This window comes from Barbus barbus (assembly GCF_936440315.1).
Source record: "Barbus barbus genome assembly, chromosome: 33".
NCBI classification, from domain to species: Eukaryota; Metazoa; Chordata; class Actinopteri; order Cypriniformes; family Cyprinidae; genus Barbus; species Barbus barbus.
The window spans coordinates 14,477,829-14,500,627 of NC_136761.1; the positions used below are offsets into that span (position 1 = coordinate 14,477,829).

The following is a 22,799-nucleotide window of genomic DNA, read 5'->3' on the forward strand; positions in this document are numbered from 1 at the left end:
TTTTGTTCCAAATTTAATTTATATGACAGAAAACAGTATGATAACATCACTAAAGCTATCCCACAATCAGATGGCTTGTAACATATCTCAAAACAATGTAAAACCTTGTCTTCCTCAGCTTTTGGTGAATGAAGTTTCTCTTACTAACCTAAATTTACCCAATATTGTAATCCGGAAAGATTATATCCTTTTTCTTCAAATAAAAATTCTATCTTTTAATACTTTTATATGGATGAAGCTAAAACAAAAAGTTAAGTGAAGTTAAGAACAAACTATTCAAAATTTCCAGTTGCACCAAAAGCAAAGGAAGTCCACTTTAAAATTCTTAGACAGGAGGTTAAGGAGCTGGCTGTCTGGTGCAGTCTTAACAACCTGGAGCTGAACACGCTCAAAACTGTGGAGATGACCGTGGACTTCAGGAGAAACACCCCCTGCACTCCCCCCACTCACCATCTTGAACAGCACCGTGACTGCAGTGGAGTCATTCAGATTCCTGGGCACCACCATCTCTCAGGACCTGAAGTGGGATATTCACATTGACTCCATTGTCAGGAAGGCCCAGCAGAGGTTGTACTTCCTTCGCCAGCTGAGGAAGTTCAACCTGCCACAACCTTATATATAATCATATATACGCAGTATAGAAGTATAGAATCACCCCACACTATTAACCAATACAATCAATCAATCAATCTATCTATCTATCTATCTATCTATCTATCTATCTATCTATCTATCTATCTATCTATCTATCTATCTATCTATCTATCTATCTATCTATCTATCTATCTATCTATCTATCTATCTATCTATCAATTGTGCATTTCTCATCTTCTGTAGCTTGCCTTCTTTTCTGGTGTAATACGAATATTGTTGACTCTTTCACAAATTTCTTTGTTTCTCTTTTGTAAGTCACGTTGCATAAATGTAAATGTTTAGCATTTTAACGATTTTTTTTATTATTATTTTAACCTTTCAATTTATTTTAGTGTACTGTATCTCTAATCCCAGATTGCAGAGCGTCCCCTACAGCCGAACAGCCAAACTGAATGACTGTTACCCTTCGTTACCACGGATGAGTTTATGATCAGCAGTCATTCTCAGGGTTTTTTTTTTTTTTTTTCCCCGGCGCGTTTTTCTGACGTCATTCTGAGCTGCGCAACAGACGCGCTGAGTTTGTTATGACACATATTTTGTAACAGGGTGACGTTAAACCGGAGTGCTGTTTATTTGTCCACACTCAACCTGGAAAACCACGGGAAGCACTTGACCAGAGTCACAGCCGCACATTAAGCTCCATCAATGTTTCCAGCCTGTAGATATTCCCTCCAAGGTACTGTCACACTTTCACTGACATGTAGCCAGAACGCTAACTAAACGTTGTAAACCTTTGATTCTACACACATGGGAGCATATGTATATATATATATATATATATATATATATATATTTTGTCCTACTAAGTTGTTATTAACCATGTTTACACGGGACATGGCACGAATTATGCGTTTAACTGTAGGTTTATCCGAACAGAAACCTGCAGCTGTTTAGTCACAGGGAAAGTAGGGTAAAGGTCAGTGTATGTGTCCTTGTGTCTGAGAGATCAACACTTACTTAATAACGCGTTCCTGCATTACATGTATACATTAAACTGTTTTTTTTTGTAAGCAAACAAATAGTGCTTACAAGTCTGCTTGCTTCTTTTAGAAGAGTAAGAGTTGGCCTCTTACTTAAGGGAGGATTTTGTAACAGCTTATCCTGTTATATAAAGTTTGGAGCAACTTTATTGATATACTTACATGCACAATAGACATATATGCACAGTGTGTTTGTAATGCTAAACTGTTATGAAGTTAATATGTACGAGAATGATCTTGTCTGTGACCTAATTGTTTTGCCTTTTATTTGTTTTTGCAGCACGGAGGTGTGTAGGTGCACTGAAGGCGGTTCAAGCGGAGCATGTTGCTCCTCAGGTGTACTCCACACGGAGTTCCTCCTCCACTGTGCCACGAATTACCACACATTACACAGTGTACCCCAGAAATAAGGACCCACGATGGGAAGGTCAGTTCTTTGCTACATTGTTATTTCATCACTTTATCCTCTTTAGAGGTGAGAGCTAACACATTTTGATTGGATATGACAGAGAGAAATTTTATTTACAACAAAATCTGGTAATTTACGAGAGAATGAGTGTGTGTGTATTTGTGTGTAGTATATAAACAATTAATAATCATCCATGTGTATGTGACATGTAGCATGTAGTATTTATAGTAAATATTATAAGTGACAGATACATTTTATATATATATATATTTATAATATTACATACCATACCACTCCATATCAGATTAACATCCTCTATTTCTGTTTTCACTTATGCTTTAAAGACATACAATGTTGCTTTGACCACTGGTTTTATATATTTTTTTAACTGTTGTTGTTGTAGTTTTGCACTTCTTGTAGTTTAATTTCTGAATTTCACTTAGGTCAACCTTGATTGTTTTGAAAGGTGCTTTATAAATAAATGTTGTATTGTAGATGTTTTTAATTTACTTGATTTTTTAAAATAATATTATGAACTTGTACTGTAAAAGATTTGCTTATCAAGACTTTACTGATCTTCAACTGATGTACGTAACAACTGAAGGATAGCCTGTCTGACTAAATATAGCCTGTCACTGAAAATCATTAGTTTGCTGAAAGTGATTTGACTCTGATTTACATTTAATATCTATAAATTAGATGCTATATATTTCTACTTTAAAGGATTAGTTAACTTTTAAAAAAAACTTTTGCTGATAATTTACTCACCCCCATGTCATCCAAGATGTCCATGTCTTTCTTTCTTCAGTCGAAAAGAAATTAAGGTTTTTGATATAAACATTTCTCCATAAAATGGACTTCATTGGGACCCAAACGGTTCAAGGTCAAAATGACAGTTTCAGTGCAGCTTCAAAGGGCTTTAAACGATACCAGACGATGAATAAGGGTCTTATCTAGCGAAACGATCGGTCATTTCAAAAATAAATAAAAAAGCCTTGCTCTGTTCTGTGATGCGCGTTCATGATGTCACGTAATACGCAATGACGTTGAAAAGGTCACGGTTGACTTAGGCGGAAGTACCGAGTCAGTGTTTACAAATGTGCGGAAGGAGGACCATATACACATATTCAAATGTCTTTGTGTCAGTTTATCGTTTAAAATGCCCATTTGTGCGTATCCTGGGTGTTTTAATATTAAAAAGCCTACTGACTCGGTACTTCCGAAAAAGGTCTGAAAAGTCAACCGTGACCTTTTCCACGTAATTGCGTATTACGTGACGTCACGAACGCGCATCACAGAACAGAGCAAGGCGAGCATTTGTGCTTATAAAACTTAAACTTTTTTATTTATTTTTGAAATGACCGATCGTTTCGCTAGATAAGACCCTTATTCATCGTCTGGTATCGTTTAAAGCCCTTTGAAGCTGCACTTAAACTGTCATTTGGACCTTGAACCGTTTGGGTCCCAATGAAGTCCATTGTATGGAGAAATGTTTTCATCAAAAACCTTAATTTCTTTTCGACTGAAGAAAGAAAGACATGGACATCTTGGATGACATGGGGGTGAGTAAATTATCAGCAAAAGTTTTTTTAAAAGTGAACTAATCCTTTAATACCCATTATATTAGCCATTGGTAGCCTAGTTGACACTTCATGAACCTTGCCTTCTAATTGTCATTGTATTTTTAGATAAAACCCAGAATTAGATTTTGCATATAACGGCACTGGGTGATTTTTATATCACAAAACAGGCTCCGATAATTGTCAGTGACGCTGTGATCGTCTGCTTTCATATGTTCAGGGGTGGAAATGGAGCGCTTTGCTGATGAGGCAGACGTTGTCATTGTTGGTGGAGGACCAGCCGGCCTGTCAGCAGCCATCCGCCTGAAGCAGCTGGCCAATCAGCATGAGAAGGAGCTGCGGGTTTGTGTGGTGGAGAAGGCGTCTCAGATCGGAGCTCACACGTTATCTGGAGCCTGTATAGAGCCCACTGCACTCAGTGAGCTTATTCCAGACTGGAAGGAGAGAGGGGTACAAACAAACGCACACATGCATACTTTACCCCACTTAGGATGTGTTAACACACAACACAGACTATTGTAAATACTATATTCCTATTTTGAATAATCAAAAATAGCTGTAACAAATATGGGAAATATGTTGGCATTCTGATTTACTGTATGTTATTGTTAATGTTATTGATAAGAATTTTCTGATTGTGTTGACACTCGAACCAATTGATGGCATGACACTGATTTTGATTCATGTCTAACAGGCTCCACTGAACACTCCAGTTACAGAGGACAAGTTTTCCATTTTGACAGAAAAATACCGCATTCCTGTTCCAATATTACCAGGTAGGTTATTGCTATTGCATAAGGCCCATTTTGGAGAGTTATAGAACTTCACACAATGAGAGTTACATAATGGAAAAAAAACGGTCTACTTGTGTCAGTGTTCTGAATGGTTTTGTAACCTATACAAACATTTAAAGCTTTTTAAGACTGGTTCAGTTACGTGGATGCATTTAAATGCAATTTGTGAACACAGGACTTCCAATGAATAACCATGGAAACTACCTAGTTCGTCTGGGGCATTTTGTACGCTGGCTTGGGGAGCAGGCTGAGGAGCTAGGAGTGGAGCTGTATCCAGGCTATGCAGCAGCTGAGGTCAGAATGCCTTCCTTATCTGAACGCATTCATTAATGATGCAATTAACCATTATTCTAATTAGACATTCTTTCTGTACTTGCAATTTGTATTGTGAGCTATGTGCTGTACTTATTAAAGTTCTGGATTGGTAACCAAAAGGTTGTAGGTTCAAATCCCCACGAGACGATCAGCGCACTATAACCTGGAATTTCTTTAACTTCAGGACTGCTGTTTCTGTAGTAAGCAGGGTTCCCATGGTCGTGGGAAATTTCGAAATAAATGTTAAATATATTAAAATTGGAATTGTAAAATAGTTTTCACAAATGTCATGGAAATGTATACAATTTTTTTAAAAGTCATATAAATGTATGTGATGTAAACATTTGTGTAGTTCCTCTTAGATTGCCTTGAAATTGCACTCTGTGAATGCATTCTCTATTAAATTATTTAAAAAAATATATAGTAATCATAAACAACTAAAGAAAGTTAATTTGTTAAAAGGCAGGGAAATGCATAATGCATTCTGTAAGTTGCAGTAGATAAAAGTAAAAAAAAAAGAAGTAAAAAGTAAAAAAAAGTCACATGATGAGATATGAGGTTGTAATTTTCAGACTCAAAAATTTTCGGTCATGACATCACATGAATTCCTATTGTGAGTCAAGATAAAAAGTTAGTGACAATTTTGTCAACTCTTGTCAACCTGTCTTTTTCTTTCTCTCTCTCTCTCTCTTTCCTTTTTACACAGGTGCTGTTTCATGAGGATGGAAGTGTGAAGGGAATTGCAACCAATGATGTTGGCATTGCTAAAGATGGCTCTCCAAAGGTCTTATGTCAATATACCTTCCAGTGTAGAATATGCAAATGCCCTAAATACACATACAACATTTAAAATACATTTTATGTGATTTTTTTTTAATTTTTATATAAGAATAATTATAATCTAAAACAGTCTGCTGAATGTTCACACTAAGGCCAAATGATTTTGTGAACTACAGCAAAAGATTGCAGTGGGAAAAAAATAAAAGGGTAACTGTGGGTAAAGTGATTCTGCTATGCAGATGGAATATTCGTGTGCTATTACCACCACATTTCACGCTCAGTTGAACTCCTCCAGGATGTGTTTGAGAGAGGCATGGAGCTCCACGCTAAGGTCACGTTGTTTGGTGAAGGCTGTCATGGACACTTGGCCAAGCAACTCTACAAGCAGTTCAATCTCAGGACGAACTGTGAACCACAGACATACGCTATCGGTCTCAAAGAGGTACAAAACCGCTCTTGCTTTGATGCTTTAAACTTACATAAATATTTCTATGTTCAGTTTGATGTCGCTGTTTCCATTTAAGTGACAATATTTGTAGTGAAATCAGCTAGTTCATTTTCATGTTTGGAGTCATTGCTTTCATTTAAAAGCATGATGCAATTTTTCTGAACTGATGAATACAAAACAAAACAAAACAAAACTTCTTGCTTTCTTCTAGCTTTGGGTTATTGATGAGAAGAAGTGGTGCCCAGGACGGGTAGAGCACTCGGTTGGCTGGCCTCTAAACAGGAACACGTACGGAGGCTCCTTCCTGTACCACCTCAATGAGGGAGAACCATTGGTGGCCCTGGGATTTGTTGTAAATCATCTTATTCCTGAACCTTTTGGGTGGAACTCTGATTGAAGTGTTTCATTGGATTTGCAAAAGTCCTCTTTGAAGCCTTAAACTTAAAGCAGAATGTTCTGGATTGATGTCTTTGTCAGGATGCTTTGATCTATATAGATATTATTGACCTCATTCATCGTGTTCTTTCATGAGCTAAAACAAGTGGGAAAAGGCTTTCAACTTTTGAAGTTGAGTTTCTGGTCAGGGTCTGTCATGAGGACATTCAGTCATCCTGCTGATAATGTAGCATATCAAAATTACATTTTTTTTCCCAATCACTTTTGAAAGAGGCATTTCACGGAATGCTTGTGATTCATAGAAAATAGTCTCAATTCCAGACGTCTTGAGGAGTTCGGCAGTGATGACGGGCTATTACCCAATGTCGTCATGGCCCACAGTGGTACTGATTGGTCACAGTTGTCTGGAGATACAGTGCATCGTTTGATTGACAATTGCTCTGAATTGTTTGTCCCTTAAATACATTTCATTTGCTTGCTGAGCTGTTAGCAGAGGCATTGCAGTTTTGAGATCCGCTGTGTGAAAATACATTATGGTTCAAAAGTCTGGGGTCAGTAAGATTTTATTTTTTTATTTAAAGAAGTAATACTTTTATTCAGCAAAGATGACAGTAAGACAATTATAGTGTTACAAAAGGCTTCTATTTTAAATAATTTTATATTCATCAAAGAATGCTAAAAAAGGTCTCAAGGTTTCCACAAAAATATTAAGTAGCTCCACACGGCCACCAAAACGGCAATATTAGAATGATTTCTGAAGGATCACGTGACACTGAGACTTGAGTAATGGCTGCTGAAAATTCAGCTTTGCTATCATAGGAATCAATTATACTTTAAAATGTATTAAATTGAAAAACTTTTTTAAATTGTAATAATATTTCACAATTATTACTGTATTTTTTGGTCAGCAAGAGACCGATAAGCTTTAAAAAATGTTCCCAATCTCAGCCATTGGATTAGTAGGGTATTTGGGCCAAATACTATTGTATTATAGTCTTCACAGTTCATCTTAGCTGGCAACAGTAAGCAAGGAGGGTGGAGCTTTGCAAACAGTCAGTACAGTTATTCTATTATGGTCATCTGCAGATATGTTTGTGTATGTCTCCTCAGGTAGGTTTGGACTACACTAATCCCTATCTGAGCCCGTTCAGGGAATTCCAGCGTTGGAAACATCACCCATCTATAATGTCAACCCTGGAGGGTGGCAACAGGATAGCATATGGAGCCAGAGCCCTCAATGAAGGAGGTGTTCAGGCATGTCAGCAACTTGAAATTCTCAATATATATTCTTCTGTTTTCTCTTGATGAACTTCTCTCATTTGTGATCTCCCCTCCAGTCGATTCCTAAACTGACGTTCCCAGGTGGCATGCTGATAGGGTGCAGTCCAGGCTTCATGAACGTGCCCAAGATCAAAGGCACACACACAGCCATGAAGAGTGGCATGCTAGCGGCCGAGAGTGCCTTCGGTAAAATCACAGATGAGAATCTGCAGTCAGAAACAGAAGGTAGCCAACCCAGACATCTTTGCAAATTAGCTGTTACTCACTGGGTAATATATTAAAGTTGTCCAGGTATACTAGACAGAGAATGTTTTTGTGTTCTTTTTCCCCTCTGTTAGGTCTTTATATTCCTGAATATGAAGAAGCTTTTAAAAAGTCCTGGATCTGGAAGGAGTTGTATTCTGTGAGGAACATCAGACCATCTTTCCATAGCTATTTTGGTCTCTACGGAGGGATGGTGTACACCGGCATATTCTACTGGATTTTGAGAGGAAAAGAACCATGGACTTTAAAGCATAATGGTAAGAACAAAGAAACGTTATGAAATGTTTGCCTGTTTATAACAAATGCTTTTCATTTCAAATAGATGCACATTCTGAGCTATAAAGTCAGTGCAGTGTATTTGTATTTATTTTATTTAATAGATGGTATATATGTATTGAGCACATGAAACAGGCATACATTGAAGAGTTGAATTAATGTCATATTAATGTCCATTAATGAGTGAATTTTAGACCTTTCTGATACTTCTATAGATGGAAAATGCTGGGTGAAATCAGTTTCAAATTGGGTTTTTTGGAAGTGCAAGTTTTTATCTGCTGGGAAAAAGGTGTTGTTTGAAAAGTACTATTTACAATTACATATATTAACTCTGAGAAAGAACTAGAAGTGCATGTGTTCAGAAATTTTAAATAAAATAAATACTGCCAAATGCTAAGTGAATGAATGAAAATAGTCTTTTCCTTCCAAACGATTTGAAATGCCTGAGGCAACATGAGTTTTTAGACTATATTATTCATAGTTTGTGTTGTTCTTTATCAATTCAAAATCACTTTTGTTGAAAAACAAATGTTAAAGTATTGTCCGAAACCTTACTTTGTCCAAATGTAAAAATTTTCTAATTCCTATTTAACACAACGTAGTAGCAAGTAAACAACATGTAACTGGAGCACAATTGCATATTCTTTGTTGCCATTTCTGAATTCATTTCAGAGTTTTGTCTCATTTCAGATTCACCTGCTAAATGTAACGAACTAACTGTGGTTTGCCAGAGGGCCCCTTCCTGACTGAGCAGGCAGTTCTTAGACAGAATTAGCTTCAGTGTGGGTCAGACTGCATGCTAATAGTCAGACATGTTGCTATGCAAGGCTGCTACTCGGTTCACTACAGAAGTGGGCGCCTGACATCTGTTACAATTGATTTGTATTTTATTTCTAATGGTAAACAAATGAATTTACTGTAGGTCTAGACTCTGCTCAGCTGAAGCCGGCTAAGGAATGTACACCCATCGAGTATCCGAAGCCCGATGGGAAGATCAGCTTTGATCTGTTGTCATCTGTAGCCTTGAGCGGGACCAATCATGAGCATGACCAGCCTCCCCATCTGACGCTGAAAGATGACAATGTTCCCGTGGCCCAAAACCTTGGGATTTACGACGGCCCTGAGCAGAGGTTCTGTCCTGCTGGTATGTAATTAATGCTCTGTGTTTCTGCTGCATTTAGGAATAGAGACTCAACCTTTTAGTTGCACCTGATAATACAAGATCAACAAGCTTATCATGCTGAGGCTGATGAAAACATCTGGTGAACAAGCTGCTAGTGTTTAGACATTTTGTCCCTGCTGTCCCACAGGTGTATACGAGTATGTTCCTCTGGAGACGGGTGATGGCATGAGATTACAGATCAACGCACAGAACTGCGTCCACTGTAAGACCTGTGATATCAAAGACCCCAGCCAGAACATCAACTGGGTTGTGCCCGAGGGCAGTGGAGGACCAGCCTACAACGGCATGTGATTTCAGTATTGCATATCGTTTTTATTATTGGGCACATCGCACAAGTTCAGAATCGTTTTACTTAACTTTCAGGGCTAAAATTTTAAAGACTTGAGTCCTTCTGATGTGCCTAAGGAACAGAAAGTCCTCATATCATGGCTGATATGAGCTTGAAGTGTAATTACATAAAGTGGCTTTGTATATTTCAGGTTTGATCAAATTGTAACATTTGAAAGAATTTTGTATACAACATCCGTCAAAGGAATGTGTCAAAAGGCAAAGGATCATGTTGGATTAACAACCAGTGGATGTTTTAACTCACCATGATCAACATGTTTTGTATATATTGTCAAAGTTGGTAGCTGTAACTGGTAGAAATAAATTAATTATTCCATTCTGTTGGTATGTTTTGTAGAACTACAAACACAAAAATCCCTGAAAATATCAATTGTTTTATTTCACACAACTGACAGGACTGAATCAGACTCTGATTCTGACTCATTTCATCAAAAGAAAAAAAACAAAGTTAGCTTTTTTTAGCCACCATTTGCTAAATGAACTCAGAAACAAACAATATTATTTGCTTATTCTTTCTTGGACAGTAATCAATACAAGACATCTTTAGATCAGCTTACTAAAAATGCACAAACTTTTTTTCATTCACTCACAGACAAATCGTTTTATAACAGTAGACGAAATGAAATCTCTTTCCAAACTGGACATTTCATATTTATCCTAAATGAAAGACTCCAAGGGCTTTTTTCCCCAGCGTTAGACTAAACACTAAGACACGAGTGCAATGTAAATATGCAGGTAGGTCGATGTGGAGTGAGGTCACTGCAGTTTCCGTTACGCAAACATTTTGGCATAAATCTTCTTTTCCTTCTCTTTCTCTTCCTTCACTTGCTGCTTCACTTTCAGCATTTCATTTCCAATCGCTGAAACCAGAGAAAGGGAAATGTTAAATAAATTATTCACAAATCATAAAAGATTTTTTCAAACCAAATTCAGGATTTGTAAAGAGATGTTTAACCTTTGTCATCTGGTGCAAACTCCTGTGCTTTCTTCAGATCAATCTGCGGTTTAAAAACAGAAAAGATGAGTGCTGTTAAGAAATAAACTGTCATCTAAATTGGAGCAATTTTCTTTTATGTAAGACTGATTCATTTATACTTTTAACATTTTCTTTTTCTGCATTCAGTAATTGGAGTGATTATCTCTGACAAAAGCAAAGCCCTCAGACCTAGAGAATATGCAGTTTACTAATGAATTAAATAGTTTTCCTGAATAACAGGAAACAATTATTGTAACGATTAATAATCGTTGTAAATGATTATTCATAATGCATCCTTTTTTGAAGCATTTAGTGCAGTGGTTCTCGAACTATTTGTGGCTGAATTAAAAATGTTGAATTAACAGTTATCTTTAGGCTGATTAGCTACAGTATGTGCAAAAACCACGAGCAATTGTTTAGGTACATTTCAGATATTTGAGGTCTCAGGTGGGCTGCACTGTTTGTTTGACTGAAAAAGTTTGGGAACCACTGATTTAGAGTGAGATGAATGTGTATTTCTGTCCATGTAATGTTGGTACCATGGCCATGTTGAATTCTTTAAGTCCCTGCCAGGCCTGAGCTCTCCTGAACAACGCTTTAGTATTTGTCTGGTTAAGCTCCAGGGCCTGAGGAAAAAAAAAACAAACTATGTTATAATCCATAAAACATCAAAATCACCCCGCAAACAAGGAGAAAATACACTTTTACAGGCCATTTCAAGAAATCCTAATCCATTTAAACTGTTCCCTAAATAGAGAGAAAGTGTATCTGGTGATCTATAAATGGCCGTGACAAGGTTATTTCAAGAGCGGTGAATAGCTGAGGTACGTCATTATAAATCATCAAGGCCCTTTGCTTCTTATATCCTGTAACCCAGATGCAACTGGACACTATTCAGTCGGCTCAATGTCAGAAGGTCCCATGTTACCTCATCACAGCACTCGATCGCTTCCTGCCAGAGTTTCAGTTTGAGTTTGCAGGCGGCCGTGTTGAGAATGCAGCTCAGGGCCGTAGGCTCCAGCTTTTTTTGGGAACTACCATCATCTAAGGTGCTGCCACATGTCTCTAGATACCTGTGGACCAAAATAACCTTTGCTGGGTTACAGTGATGCATACAGACATGTTGCAGTCATAGTGTTTTCCAACAACACTCACGTTAGATTACACCGTTAGAAATCTTTCACAGGTACTTACAGAAATATCATCATGACATAAGGCATTTTGAGGAAAGAAACCTCAGCTATAACAGCATGGTTAAAAATGTTTGACAAATTGAAATCAAGTGTGAAAAGCTGTCTCCTTAATGTCACAGTGCAAGCGTAATGCAATAATGGAGCTTAATGGCAGACTAGACAAATGTTCACCTGAGAGCTTTTGAATATTTTTCGATGGCCGACTGCCAGTTCTGAGCCTTGAAGAAGTTATTCCCGATGTTTTTCAGATCCTCTACCACAGACAAGACTTTGTTTGTCTATAAAGAGAACATCGAATAAAGTCTTTTTTACATTTTTATCAGGCAAATCACATTTCAGCTATCATAGTGCAGAATCTAATGCTTTTTTTTAATGGCTGACAAGTTTATACATTGATCTATCAATATAAATTCTATATATATTCTATATAAATTTTTCGAAATTGAGATGTATACATCATCTGAAAGCTGAATAAATAACCTTTCCATTGATGTATGGTAGGACATTATTTGGCCGAGATACAACTATTTGAAAATCTGGAATCTGAGCAAAAAATCTAAATATTGAGAAAATCACCTTTAAATTTGTCAAATGAAGTTCTTAGCAATGCATATTAGTAATCAAAAATTAAGTTTTGATATATTTACAGTAGGAAATTTACAAAATATCTTCACGGTACATGATCTTTACTTAATGTCCTAATGATTTTTGACATAAAATAAAAACCAATAATTTTGACCCTACAATGTGTTTTTGGCTATTGCTACAAATATACCTGTGCTACTTAAGACTGGTTTTGTGGTCCAGGGTCACATATACATACACACATGAATTCTGTTACATATTTAAATATATGTATTTTTACTTGACCTATATTTATGCTCCAAAACCCCTGCCAAAATATAAGTATTCTTAGAAAGCTTAGGCTTTCCTATTTTCCTTCCTAGTGCATAAACTCAAAATGAGTTTCTAAGTTAAAGTGATTCTGGAGTTTATAGAGCAGGTGATATATATAGTGTATATGCAAGTGAAAATGCAGAAATATAATGACATCTTTAAAGTCCATGTCAGAGTCCTCAGGGAAGTCTGGGTATGTGTCTCCTGAGCCGTCATTAGGCGCGATGCCCCAGTCATCACCTGCTTTATGTTCTCCACATTCAGAAATGATGCAAGGCTGAGAGAGAGAGAGAGAGAGAGATGACGGTAACAATCAATCTACATATTCAGTTGCTCACTGGAATAAGGAAAATACTTAATTTCCTTACTGAAGAGAAAAATGGTCACACACAATGTCTTCTTTCAAAACATTAATTAATCACACTTAGCTAGTTCACCTGTGCAGAACATGTGACAGACTAAATTTCATGACTGTTTAATCTTGATTAGGGTGACTAAATGCCTGTAAAAGAAGGATCTCAGAAATAGCTGTCCTTCAGGACCAGTTAAGATCTCTGTCGCTTTATAGTTCCAAGCATGAAAGCTGTTGTTGCAATGCCATGATGCATTGAAGTAAAAGATGTACGCGTGTTTTTAACATGGTCACCTTCACGGGATTGTCGTCCTTTGTTTCCATGCCCTCCAGCATTTTCACCACCCCTATTCCCTTCAGCACCTGGCCAAAGACAACATGTTTGCCGTCCAGGTGCGGTGTGGGAACCATGGTTATGAAAAACTGTGAGCCATTTGTGTTGGGACCAGAATTCGCCATGCTGAGCAGCCCCTCTCTGTCATGCTGGGGGGGAAACCAGAGTGATAGACCACTGGATTAATAAAGCACCACTTCATTTAACAAGAAAAACAGAAGCTTTATCTGCGTCTCATTTTTTCCTCAGAGCAGACACCAGGAAATTAGTGGATGCCTCAGGGAGATAGATCAAGTGCTGTATTTGGTTTATTTAATCTCGTAGCAATTACACAGACTGATGGCTTTGATTAATTAATGGAAAAATTAACTAAAAGTTTGTTAGTGAATATGTTTGACATCCGTTAGGGAGGGATGGTGTGACCAAAATCTTATCATGATTTCTACAATTTCAAGAGAAGCGTTAATTACTTTTGTGCTAAAGGAACAAAATGTCATCTTATTTTAGGGTGGAATACCCTTTATAGCAAAGCAGCTCTGTGGTACCTTGTAATAAAAGTTTTCATCCTCAAACTTGTCCCCATAGATGCTCTCTCCTCCGGTTCCATTCTGATTAGAAAAATCTCCACCCTGGACCATAAATTTCTTGATGACTTGAGGGGTAAAAAAATAAATAGAAATGATTACATATCAATGATTACTGAACGAGATTTTGATTAAATGTTTTACAGTGGATTTCCAGTTGTATGTCAGGTGCCACCTGTTATAGTTTTAAATGATTATACTTGATATATGCAGTGGGTACGGAAAGTATTTAGACCCCCTTAAATTTTTCACTCTTTGTTATATTGCAGCCATTTGCTAAAATCATTTAGGTTCATTTTTTTTTTCCTCATTAATGTACACACAGCACCCCATATTGACAGAAAAACACAGAATTGTTGACATTTTTGCAGATTTATTAAAAAAGAAAAACTGAAATATCACATGGTCCTAAGTATTCAGACCCTTTGCTCAGTATTTAGTAGAAGCACCCTTTTGATCTAATACAGCCATGAGTCTTTTTGGGAAAGATGCAACGAGTTTTTCACACCAGGATTTGGGGATCCTCTGCCATTCCTCCTTGCAGATCCTCTCCAGTTCTGTCAGGTTGGATGGTAAGCGTTGGTGGACAGCCATTTTTAGGTCTCTCCAGAGATGCTCAATTGGGTTTAAGTCAGGGCTCTGGCTGGGCCATTCAAGAACAGTCAGGGAGCTGTTGTGAAGCCACTCCTTCGTTATTTTAGCTGTGTGCTTAGGGTCATTGTCTTGTTGGAAGGTAAACCTTCGGCCCAGTCTGAGGTCCTGAGCACTCTGGAGAAGGTTTTCGTCCAGGATATCCCTGTACTTGGCCGCATTCATCTTTCCCTCGATTGCAACCAGTCGTCCTGTCCCTGCAGCTGAAAAACACCCCCACAGCATGATGCTGCTGCCACCACCATGCTTCACTGTTGGGACTGTATTGGACAGGTGATGAGCAGTGCCTGGTTTTCTCCACACATACCGCTTAGAATTAAGGCCAAAAAGTTCTATCTTGGTCTCATCAGACCAGAGAATCTTCAGGTGTTTTTTTTAGCAAACTCCATGCAGGCTTTCATGCGTCTTGCACTGAGGAGAGGCTTCCGTCGGGCCACTCTGCCATAAAGCCCCAACTGGTGGAGGGCTGCAGTGATGGTTGACTTTCTACAACTTTCTCCCATCTCCCGACTGCATCTCTGGAGCTCAGCCACAGTGATCTTTGGGTTCTTCTTTACCTCTCTCACCAAGGCTCTTCTCCCCCGATAGCTCAGTTTGGGCGGACGGTCAGCTCTAAGAAGGGTTCTGGTCGTCCCAAACGTCTTCCATTTAAGGATTATGGAGGCCACTGTGCTCTTAGGAACCTTAAGTGCAGCAGAATTTTTTTTGTAATCTGTGCCTTGCCACAATTCTGTCTCTGAGCTCTTCAGGCAGTTCCTTTGACCTCATGATTCTCATTTGCTCTGACATGCACTGTGAGCTGTAAGGTCTTATATAGACAGGTGTGTGGCTTTCCTAATCAAGTCCAGTCAGTATAATCAAACACAACTGGACTCAAATGAAGGTGTAGAATCATCTCAAGGATGATCCGAAGAAATGGACAGCACTTGAGTTAAATATATGAGTGTCACAGCAAAGGGTCTGAATACTTAGGACCATGTGATATTTCAGTTTTTCTTTTTTAATAAATCTGCAAAAATGTCAACAATTCTGTGTTTTTCTGTCAATATGGGGTGCTGTGTGTACATTAATGAGGAAAAAAAATGAACTTAAATGATTTTAGCAAATGCAATATAACAAAGAGTGAAAAATTTAAGGGGGTCTGAATACTTTACGTACCCACTGTAAGTGTCTAATAATAATAATAAAAAAAAAACATTGTACTTTTACAAATTATACTCAAGCAAGCATGAAATAAAATGAAAAAGTTTAGAGCTTGGCATTACAGAGAAAGAAAGTATATATTCTATAGTAATTTCCATAGATTTTCCAGGCCTAGAAATGACAATTGCCAGATTTCTCCAGGTTTTTCCATGATTGTGTGAATTAGATCATTACATGCGTCTCCATGGAAAAGGGAGGTCAGGACACTCACTGCGGTGGAATGGACAGCCCTTGAAGTGCAGCGGTTTTCCGGTGCTTTTACCGATCCCTTTCTCGCCGGTACAAAGAGCATGGAAATTCTCTGCTGTTTTAGGGACCACATCAGCAAAAAGCTCAAACACTATACGGCCAGCTGCAAAGAGATAAAAACAGCAGGAATGAATCATCTGATTGTTTCACTGATCTTTAGTTATGCATGAGATATTACATATTTTTTTACATTTTATTTCAATCCCTGTTGCCTTTTTTGTACATAATTTGATATGCCAATCTGACCATATTGAGTCAGCTTTATGTAATACAATCTTATAAAGTCTACTGTTTAATTTCCAAAGGAGTTACTGTAACAGAAGAGTAGAAATGTGCACTGCTGTCATCGTTTCTCTTATTTATTGCCTTTTTGTAGTTTGTATTTTTGTTATTTAATACTACTACTACTACTACTACTGGCAAAGAAATATTTTTGTAGGAAATATTGCTGAAATATGTGAAATGAAGTAACACCTGTAATATTTCTCATGTTAAACAAAGAATAAAAATCACCCCTATGTAGACTCAGTTATAATAAATTAAACTATGATTTCAATCTCGAAGAATGGGACATCAAATGTAACGTTACTGCACAACAGTGACTCGCACACACTCAATAAACACTGCTTTTCTAAATAGTTATATCAGTGCAGATACAGATGTCTTCTGTGCAGATACAGGCGTGTGGCAGAACACAGCAGCATGCAGTCATTCAGAAAAAGCCTTTCTAAAGAATTATAAAAGATCCTGACCTCTTTCATCACCGATATCTATGTCAAAGAATACCCGAGGGTTGTCTGCGTTTCCAGGCTTGGCTACAGGAGTCGGGTTTGACATTTTCTTTGATTTTGAATGGAAAAGGATTCTAGTCTGAATGGACGGGTCACTGGAATATTCTGTAAAAGGAAATCACCAGTAAAGTTGTGACTGAAGCATAGGTGAGCGTGTAGCGCCCTCTACTGCTCTGGAGTCTAGTACACGGATCCGCTGCACAAAATATATCTCCTATATCCTCCCGAGACCCAGCTATAGAGTTTTTGCCTCTGTAGTGGACATTCTATTTTCTCTGAGACCTCACATGTCACGGTAAGCGTGGATGTCCTGTACAGAGCACATTCAGGGCTTTCTAGAGATACTAAATGTTTGGAAGTTTCACCATGACCACTCCCTCTCCTAGGTCTTTAAAGATGGCAAAATTTAATTTAGTGGACAATTTACCATCCTTATGGAAATATGATTATATTTTGTAATTGTCATTTAAATCTGAATAATTTTCAAATTGTTTGTCATAAAGCAACATCTCAGGAAAATGTTATGGGTTTTCAAATTCAAATATGACTTCCTTTTATGAAACAGGACATAATTTCATACATGTCCACTGTACAGGACACCGGGACTAAAAGTATGTTTATTATGCATTTTGGGAGACATAAAAATTGAATAGGAAAATTAATTATACATACATTTTCTTATGAAATATTAGATATTATTATGAAAATCTGGCCAATTATTACTCCCATTATGACAATTCTTTTTTCAACATGCTGTCCCAACAGCAACTCATTAATATGCAAATTAGATACAGTGTATAGATACACTGTTTAATGGGAAAACCAGATTATGGAAATGACATAATAAACAAAATGGTATATCAAATTATTTTGTTATATATTTTATAACATAGTGGAGAGTCATCCTTAAACAAAGTTTAGTATAAAAAAATCCTGAAACCTAAAAATTGCCTGGTGATTTAAAAAGAAAATCCCATTGTTTTTGCCTTTTTGATGTCTATTCATGCCATTTTATTTTTTAGAAAAACTTAGTCCTAGTGTCCTCTACAGATGACACAGAATGAAATATGAATAAAATATAATTTTTCAAAAATGTTATTTTTCAATTTTCTTTTTTATGCTCTAAACAATGTAATGACATGAAAAAATACAAAGCTTTTTTTGGGGAGTTCTCAGGAGAATATGTGACCCTGGACCACACAACCAGTCAAAAGGGTCAGTTTTTTTTAAATTGATACTTATACATCATCTGAAAGCTGAATAACTAATATTAGGATAGGACAATATCTCGCCGAGATAAAACTATTTGAAAATTTGTAATCTGAGGGTGCAAAAAAATCACATTAAAGGTTGTCTAAATGAAGTTCTTAGCAATGCATATTACTAATCAAAAATTAAGTTTTGACATATTTACGGTAGGAAATTTACAAAATATCTTCATAACATGATCTTTCCTTGATATCCTATGATTTTTGGCATAAAAGAAAAATCGATAATTTTGACCCATACAATGTATTGTTGACTATTTCTACAAATATACCTGTGCTACTTATGACTGGTTTTGTGGTTAAGGGTGACATATAAGACTTTACAGCGATTTATAGTCAAATATTTATGGGAACAAAATCAGGCAAGATACTTTCCATATTTCACCTCCTTTGAGATCAAAAGCACAGTATAATTGTGCTCATATTTCCTTTCACAATCATGTTAACTTCATTTTAGCATCACTGAGATCCTATGCATTTTTTTTTAAAATTAAATAACCATAGCACAACAAAATAAATAGTTTGAACCTACTGTTGCAACCTGCACTGTGCTTTAATAGACATCATTTTAATTTAATACAATTACGAAGTAATCAATGGTCTGCTATTTTCCGAATTAACACATTTTTATTTTTTTCATTAGAAAAGACCCATTTTGCTCAAAGACAATAATACAATATTATACCTAATCATTGAAAAAAAATACTTTAGAGGTCAAACCATACTCTCAAAAATGTAATGAAAAAGTGAGAATTGCAGTTGAACAAGGTTCGTCTCAAGATACTGGAAACGGCTGGAGTGGGGTGTGTACTATTATTAACTGGGATTGACCACTGATAGAGACGGGATCACATATAAACCTCTTTTAGCTGCAGGATTATTGCTTTCTAGTTCCTATCGACTGTCTGAATCTACAGTGACCCTTGTTAAGAGGATTTGATCTGTATGTTATTGAGACTTTACGAGCTCCTGACTATTTAAACCATAGAGATACGAGGTAAACAGCAAAGTGAATGCACAAAACTGCTTTGTTTCTGTACTTTTTTCTCTAAAGTCTGCATTCATTTGGGACTAAATATTCTGTATACTACCCACAAACATATTAATTAAATGTATTATAACCCTCTTTTTTTCCAGTTGATAACACGGAGGCAAATGAACCAAGAAATGAACAGTACAGCAAAAAAATGCATTTAATGTGGTTTTATAAGAATTTACAAAATGTTATATGGATAATAAATTGTTCAATGATCACAAGCCAACATTCAAGAAGAATTCAGTCAGCTTATATTTTCAGAGCTGATCCGTGAAAAAGGAATGCAGTCTGGTTGTGCTTTCTCAATATGCATTGACTGTTTTTACTGCAGAAGAACAATGAGAGAATATTGAGTGAAGTATACAGGATTACACACTGATCAGACACAGAATTCCAGTTTATTCTTAATATAACAATCAAGCATTGAGGTTATACAGGGTTCAGAGTGTGTATCATTTGTTTATATCTCACCTGGTTAAGCGGGAACTGTTTGTTGTCGTCCTCGCTGTAGGTATCATATGCACTGTGGTTCCAAGCAAGCTTCCCACAGGTCGGTTGTTTGTCCTGAAACTGGGACTGATTCTGCCTGCATGCAGAGTGTTGAATTATTGATTACTAGAGGACAAAAGCTTCCTCTCCATCCACTCTACCCATTTCCTGCCAGTGAAACACATCACCATCTAGAGTAACAGGGGGAGCTGGAGGTAATCTAACCCTTCCCTCCCTGGTTACTGGTAGCTCACCATGGGCTGTGAGTCACTTCGTCCTGCACGGCTGATTGAAATCTGTCAAGCTGATACAAAAGAAAAAAAAGTATTTCATAATTCAGACACATGCATAATTTATTGATGCTCCCTAATTCCTCTTTTCATCTTTTAAATGTTCCTTTCTAAAATAACCTACACATGACACGGGGGTAAACAAATAAAATATTAGATTTTTTTAGTAAGTTGTTTTATAAAGATTTATTTTAAGTTTACTTTTTTATTATTTAATTAATGATGAGCTTTTAATTAAACTTACAAACCTCCTGCAGTTCCTTTACGAACCCTGGTTATGTCATGTTTAATGCACTTCATGTTGTTAATAACAATGAATAACGATGAATACATGATCTTACTCTTTGTATTTTCCTATCAATATGGTACAAGATTTAAATCAATGTGATAAACGAGTTAGGTCAAAAGTATTTAAAAAGTAGTCTGATTACATTATTTAAAATGTGTAATGTAATGGATTACATTACTAACTGTAATTTGTAATCAGTTACGGATTAGTTTGTAAAGTAATCTACCCAGCTCTGGTCATGTGATCCTTTGGCAAATGTGATACAATTTACTGATCCCAAAACTTTGAAAGGTATTGTTTATTTATATTTATGTCTACAAATAGGCCTATAGCTAATTAGCAAAAATGTGGTTAGCTGTTTCACTTTTTACACCAATATATCACATGGGTTTATTTTTGAAAGTCTGTATACGTACACATATTGGCTACAAAAATGAACATATTCACTCTCCATATATAACGTTAGAATTTATTGAACACAGTGACAATTGTTTATGTGTATATGTGTCCCTTGACGTATTTTTTGACCAAAATAAGTTGTAGGTAAACATATCGCCTATATAATAACCTGATATTGTTTGTTGTTGACAGTTGGCCTGTTGAGTGCAGTGGAGTACTGCAGACCCCAGCCCACTTCTCCGACATAGCAGTGTTTCGGTAACGGCGGGGTCGCGTCTGGTGCAGACCTGAAGAGGTAGTTGAGATCACTCGAGGCATCCGGAGATAACGGGCCGATTCCGATGCTGCGCCGGAAATAGTCCAACCTGGGACGGAAATCTCCAATGCCGTCTGGACCTAGATAGCACCATAAAAGATCGCTTGATTCACATTCGTAAACTTACTAATGATTAAATAAAGTGTCCTACTAAGATGTTAGTTCCAGAAACGTTCATAAATGCGTAACGTTACCAGTGAACAGTATTCTCTGTCCAGACGAGCTCTGAGTTTCCCCGTCTGCTTGAGAAGCTGTAGTGTCTTGTACTCTGTTCATCACCTTGACTTTGTTTAAGCTACCTCGGTCTTAAAACTGTTGCCAGATCTTTGAAATATCAGTAAGCGCATCTCAGTGACTGTAAAACAAGCCCTGGGCAGGAGGTCACGCGCCGTTGCCATGGAGCGGCAGGTCTCCACGGAAGCAGTGTTTAGTCGGGTTTTATTTTGATATTTATATGGATTATTTATTAAACTAAAGTCAGTCAACACGGAATTTATTTAGTACATTTGATACAATACATCAGGGGCCTGTTTCAATAAGGAGGTTCAACCAACTCTGAGTTTAAACTTGAACTCAGAGTTGACTTATTACTCTGAGAAGGGAAACTCTTGAGTTTTCGGTTACGAAACAGCTGAACTGAGTTAGTTTACTCAACTCTAAGTAGGTTGACTCTGAGTTAAGCGTGTGCACCATGACTATGAAAAGTCATGATCAGCGGAGCGCCGAAATTACGATTCACCATGGCAACAGCTCCCGCCAAAAAGATGTCAGCGCGCGTACTTCCGTCAATGCGTATCTTTAATTCTTAATAACTGCCAATAACTTAACTTTTATAATATCAGGTGAAAACTGTAAATTATTGAACTAATATTCATTTTAATGGTATCCCATGGCCACAAAAAAAAACCCCGGAAAAAGACAAAAAAATAAACAAAAACGTGGCAGCAGCTAAAAATGAAGTATAAAAACACAATTCAATCAAGGTAAGTTAAAGCTTTAAACATGAAAGGTTCATGGGTGTGGGCTGAATGACTTTACAAACATTTGACATTAAATATCATTCAATGTCTATTTCAATGCGCTGCAGCTTTTCCCACATAGTCTAACACTCTTTTCACATAATTAAATATTCTCTAATCCAAGTTACATTTCTTAATTACAGTAATAAAATTAACTACTGACAAGAAGGCAGAGGCTCCCAAAAAGGGGGGAGAACCTGCACCTACTGACAGATGAAGAGGAGATGGTCAAGTATTGGAAGATTTCTAAAAATCCTAAAGTAAAAAGAATAATTTTTGCTTTTGTATTAGGAAATAAAGATGACCAAAAATTTTTTTGAAGAATTTGTTTATTTAACAGCTGTGGTGGTGGTTACGGCTTGTACTACCCTTCCATCTGGCATCCTTCCATTCCATAAAGTAATCAGTTTAATTTTCAGAAGGGGCGATGGTGGGGATATGCTTGTCACCAATGCATCCAAGCTTCCACACTGGAAGTCCTGAAGGAAATTTGGATTATTGGGTTACTTCCGGCACAGAAAGATGTTATCAAGTGAACATCATTTATCAGATCAGCCTCATTTAAACCAATTTTTATACCACTGACTTACAGTCCTGTGAAACCCCTCTTTGACGGATTTGTGCCCAGGAAAAAATTCTCAGAATGAGTGTGAGAGGGATGCACACTTTCCTTAGAATCTGCATACAGCGGACCTATAATGTGCTCTGCATCTCCGATGTTTTAAAGTGCATTTTTCTTTTTTGCTAATTATCTT

General features: G+C 37.0%; 3 protein-coding genes across 3 annotated transcripts; 1 reads left to right on the top strand and 2 right to left on the bottom strand.

The window, feature by feature from the left end:
• The first annotated feature begins 1,127 nt into the window (after window positions 1-1,127).
• On the top strand, window positions 1,128-10,189 carry LOC306853703 (electron transfer flavoprotein-ubiquinone oxidoreductase, mitochondrial-like). Its single transcript, XM_079391311.1, has 13 exons — window positions 1,128-1,330; window positions 1,915-2,061; window positions 3,844-4,073; window positions 4,318-4,399; window positions 4,593-4,711; window positions 5,439-5,516; window positions 5,808-5,954; window positions 6,172-6,312; window positions 7,467-7,610; window positions 7,694-7,862; window positions 7,976-8,158; window positions 9,100-9,321; window positions 9,488-10,189. Exons 1-13 carry the CDS (start codon window positions 1,300-1,302, stop codon window positions 9,649-9,651), a joined length of 1,857 nt encoding a protein of 618 aa, XP_079247437.1. The 5' UTR covers window positions 1,128-1,299; the 3' UTR covers window positions 9,652-10,189.
• LOC306853704 (peptidyl-prolyl cis-trans isomerase D-like) lies at window positions 10,064-17,257 on the bottom strand. Its single transcript, XM_079391312.1, has 10 exons — window positions 16,900-17,257; window positions 16,110-16,250; window positions 14,006-14,112; window positions 13,421-13,609; window positions 12,929-13,051; window positions 12,049-12,155; window positions 11,613-11,757; window positions 11,224-11,310; window positions 10,664-10,706; window positions 10,064-10,568 (listed from the first exon to the last, which is right to left on the bottom strand). Exons 1-10 carry the CDS (start codon window positions 16,982-16,984, stop codon window positions 10,480-10,482), a joined length of 1,116 nt encoding a protein of 371 aa, XP_079247438.1. The 5' UTR covers window positions 16,985-17,257; the 3' UTR covers window positions 10,064-10,479.
• A 1,468-nt stretch (window positions 17,258-18,725) lies between these two features.
• LOC306853705 (protein SPMIP2-like) lies at window positions 18,726-21,423 on the bottom strand. The gene is made up of 5 exons (XM_079391313.1): window positions 21,220-21,423; window positions 20,879-21,105; window positions 19,986-20,035; window positions 19,714-19,828; window positions 18,726-19,567 (listed from the first exon to the last, which is right to left on the bottom strand). The coding sequence occupies exons 1-5, from the start codon at window positions 21,299-21,301 to the stop codon at window positions 19,565-19,567; spliced, it is 477 nt and encodes a 158-aa protein (XP_079247439.1). The 5' UTR covers window positions 21,302-21,423; the 3' UTR covers window positions 18,726-19,564.
• Between the last annotated feature and the right edge of the window lie 1,376 nt (window positions 21,424-22,799).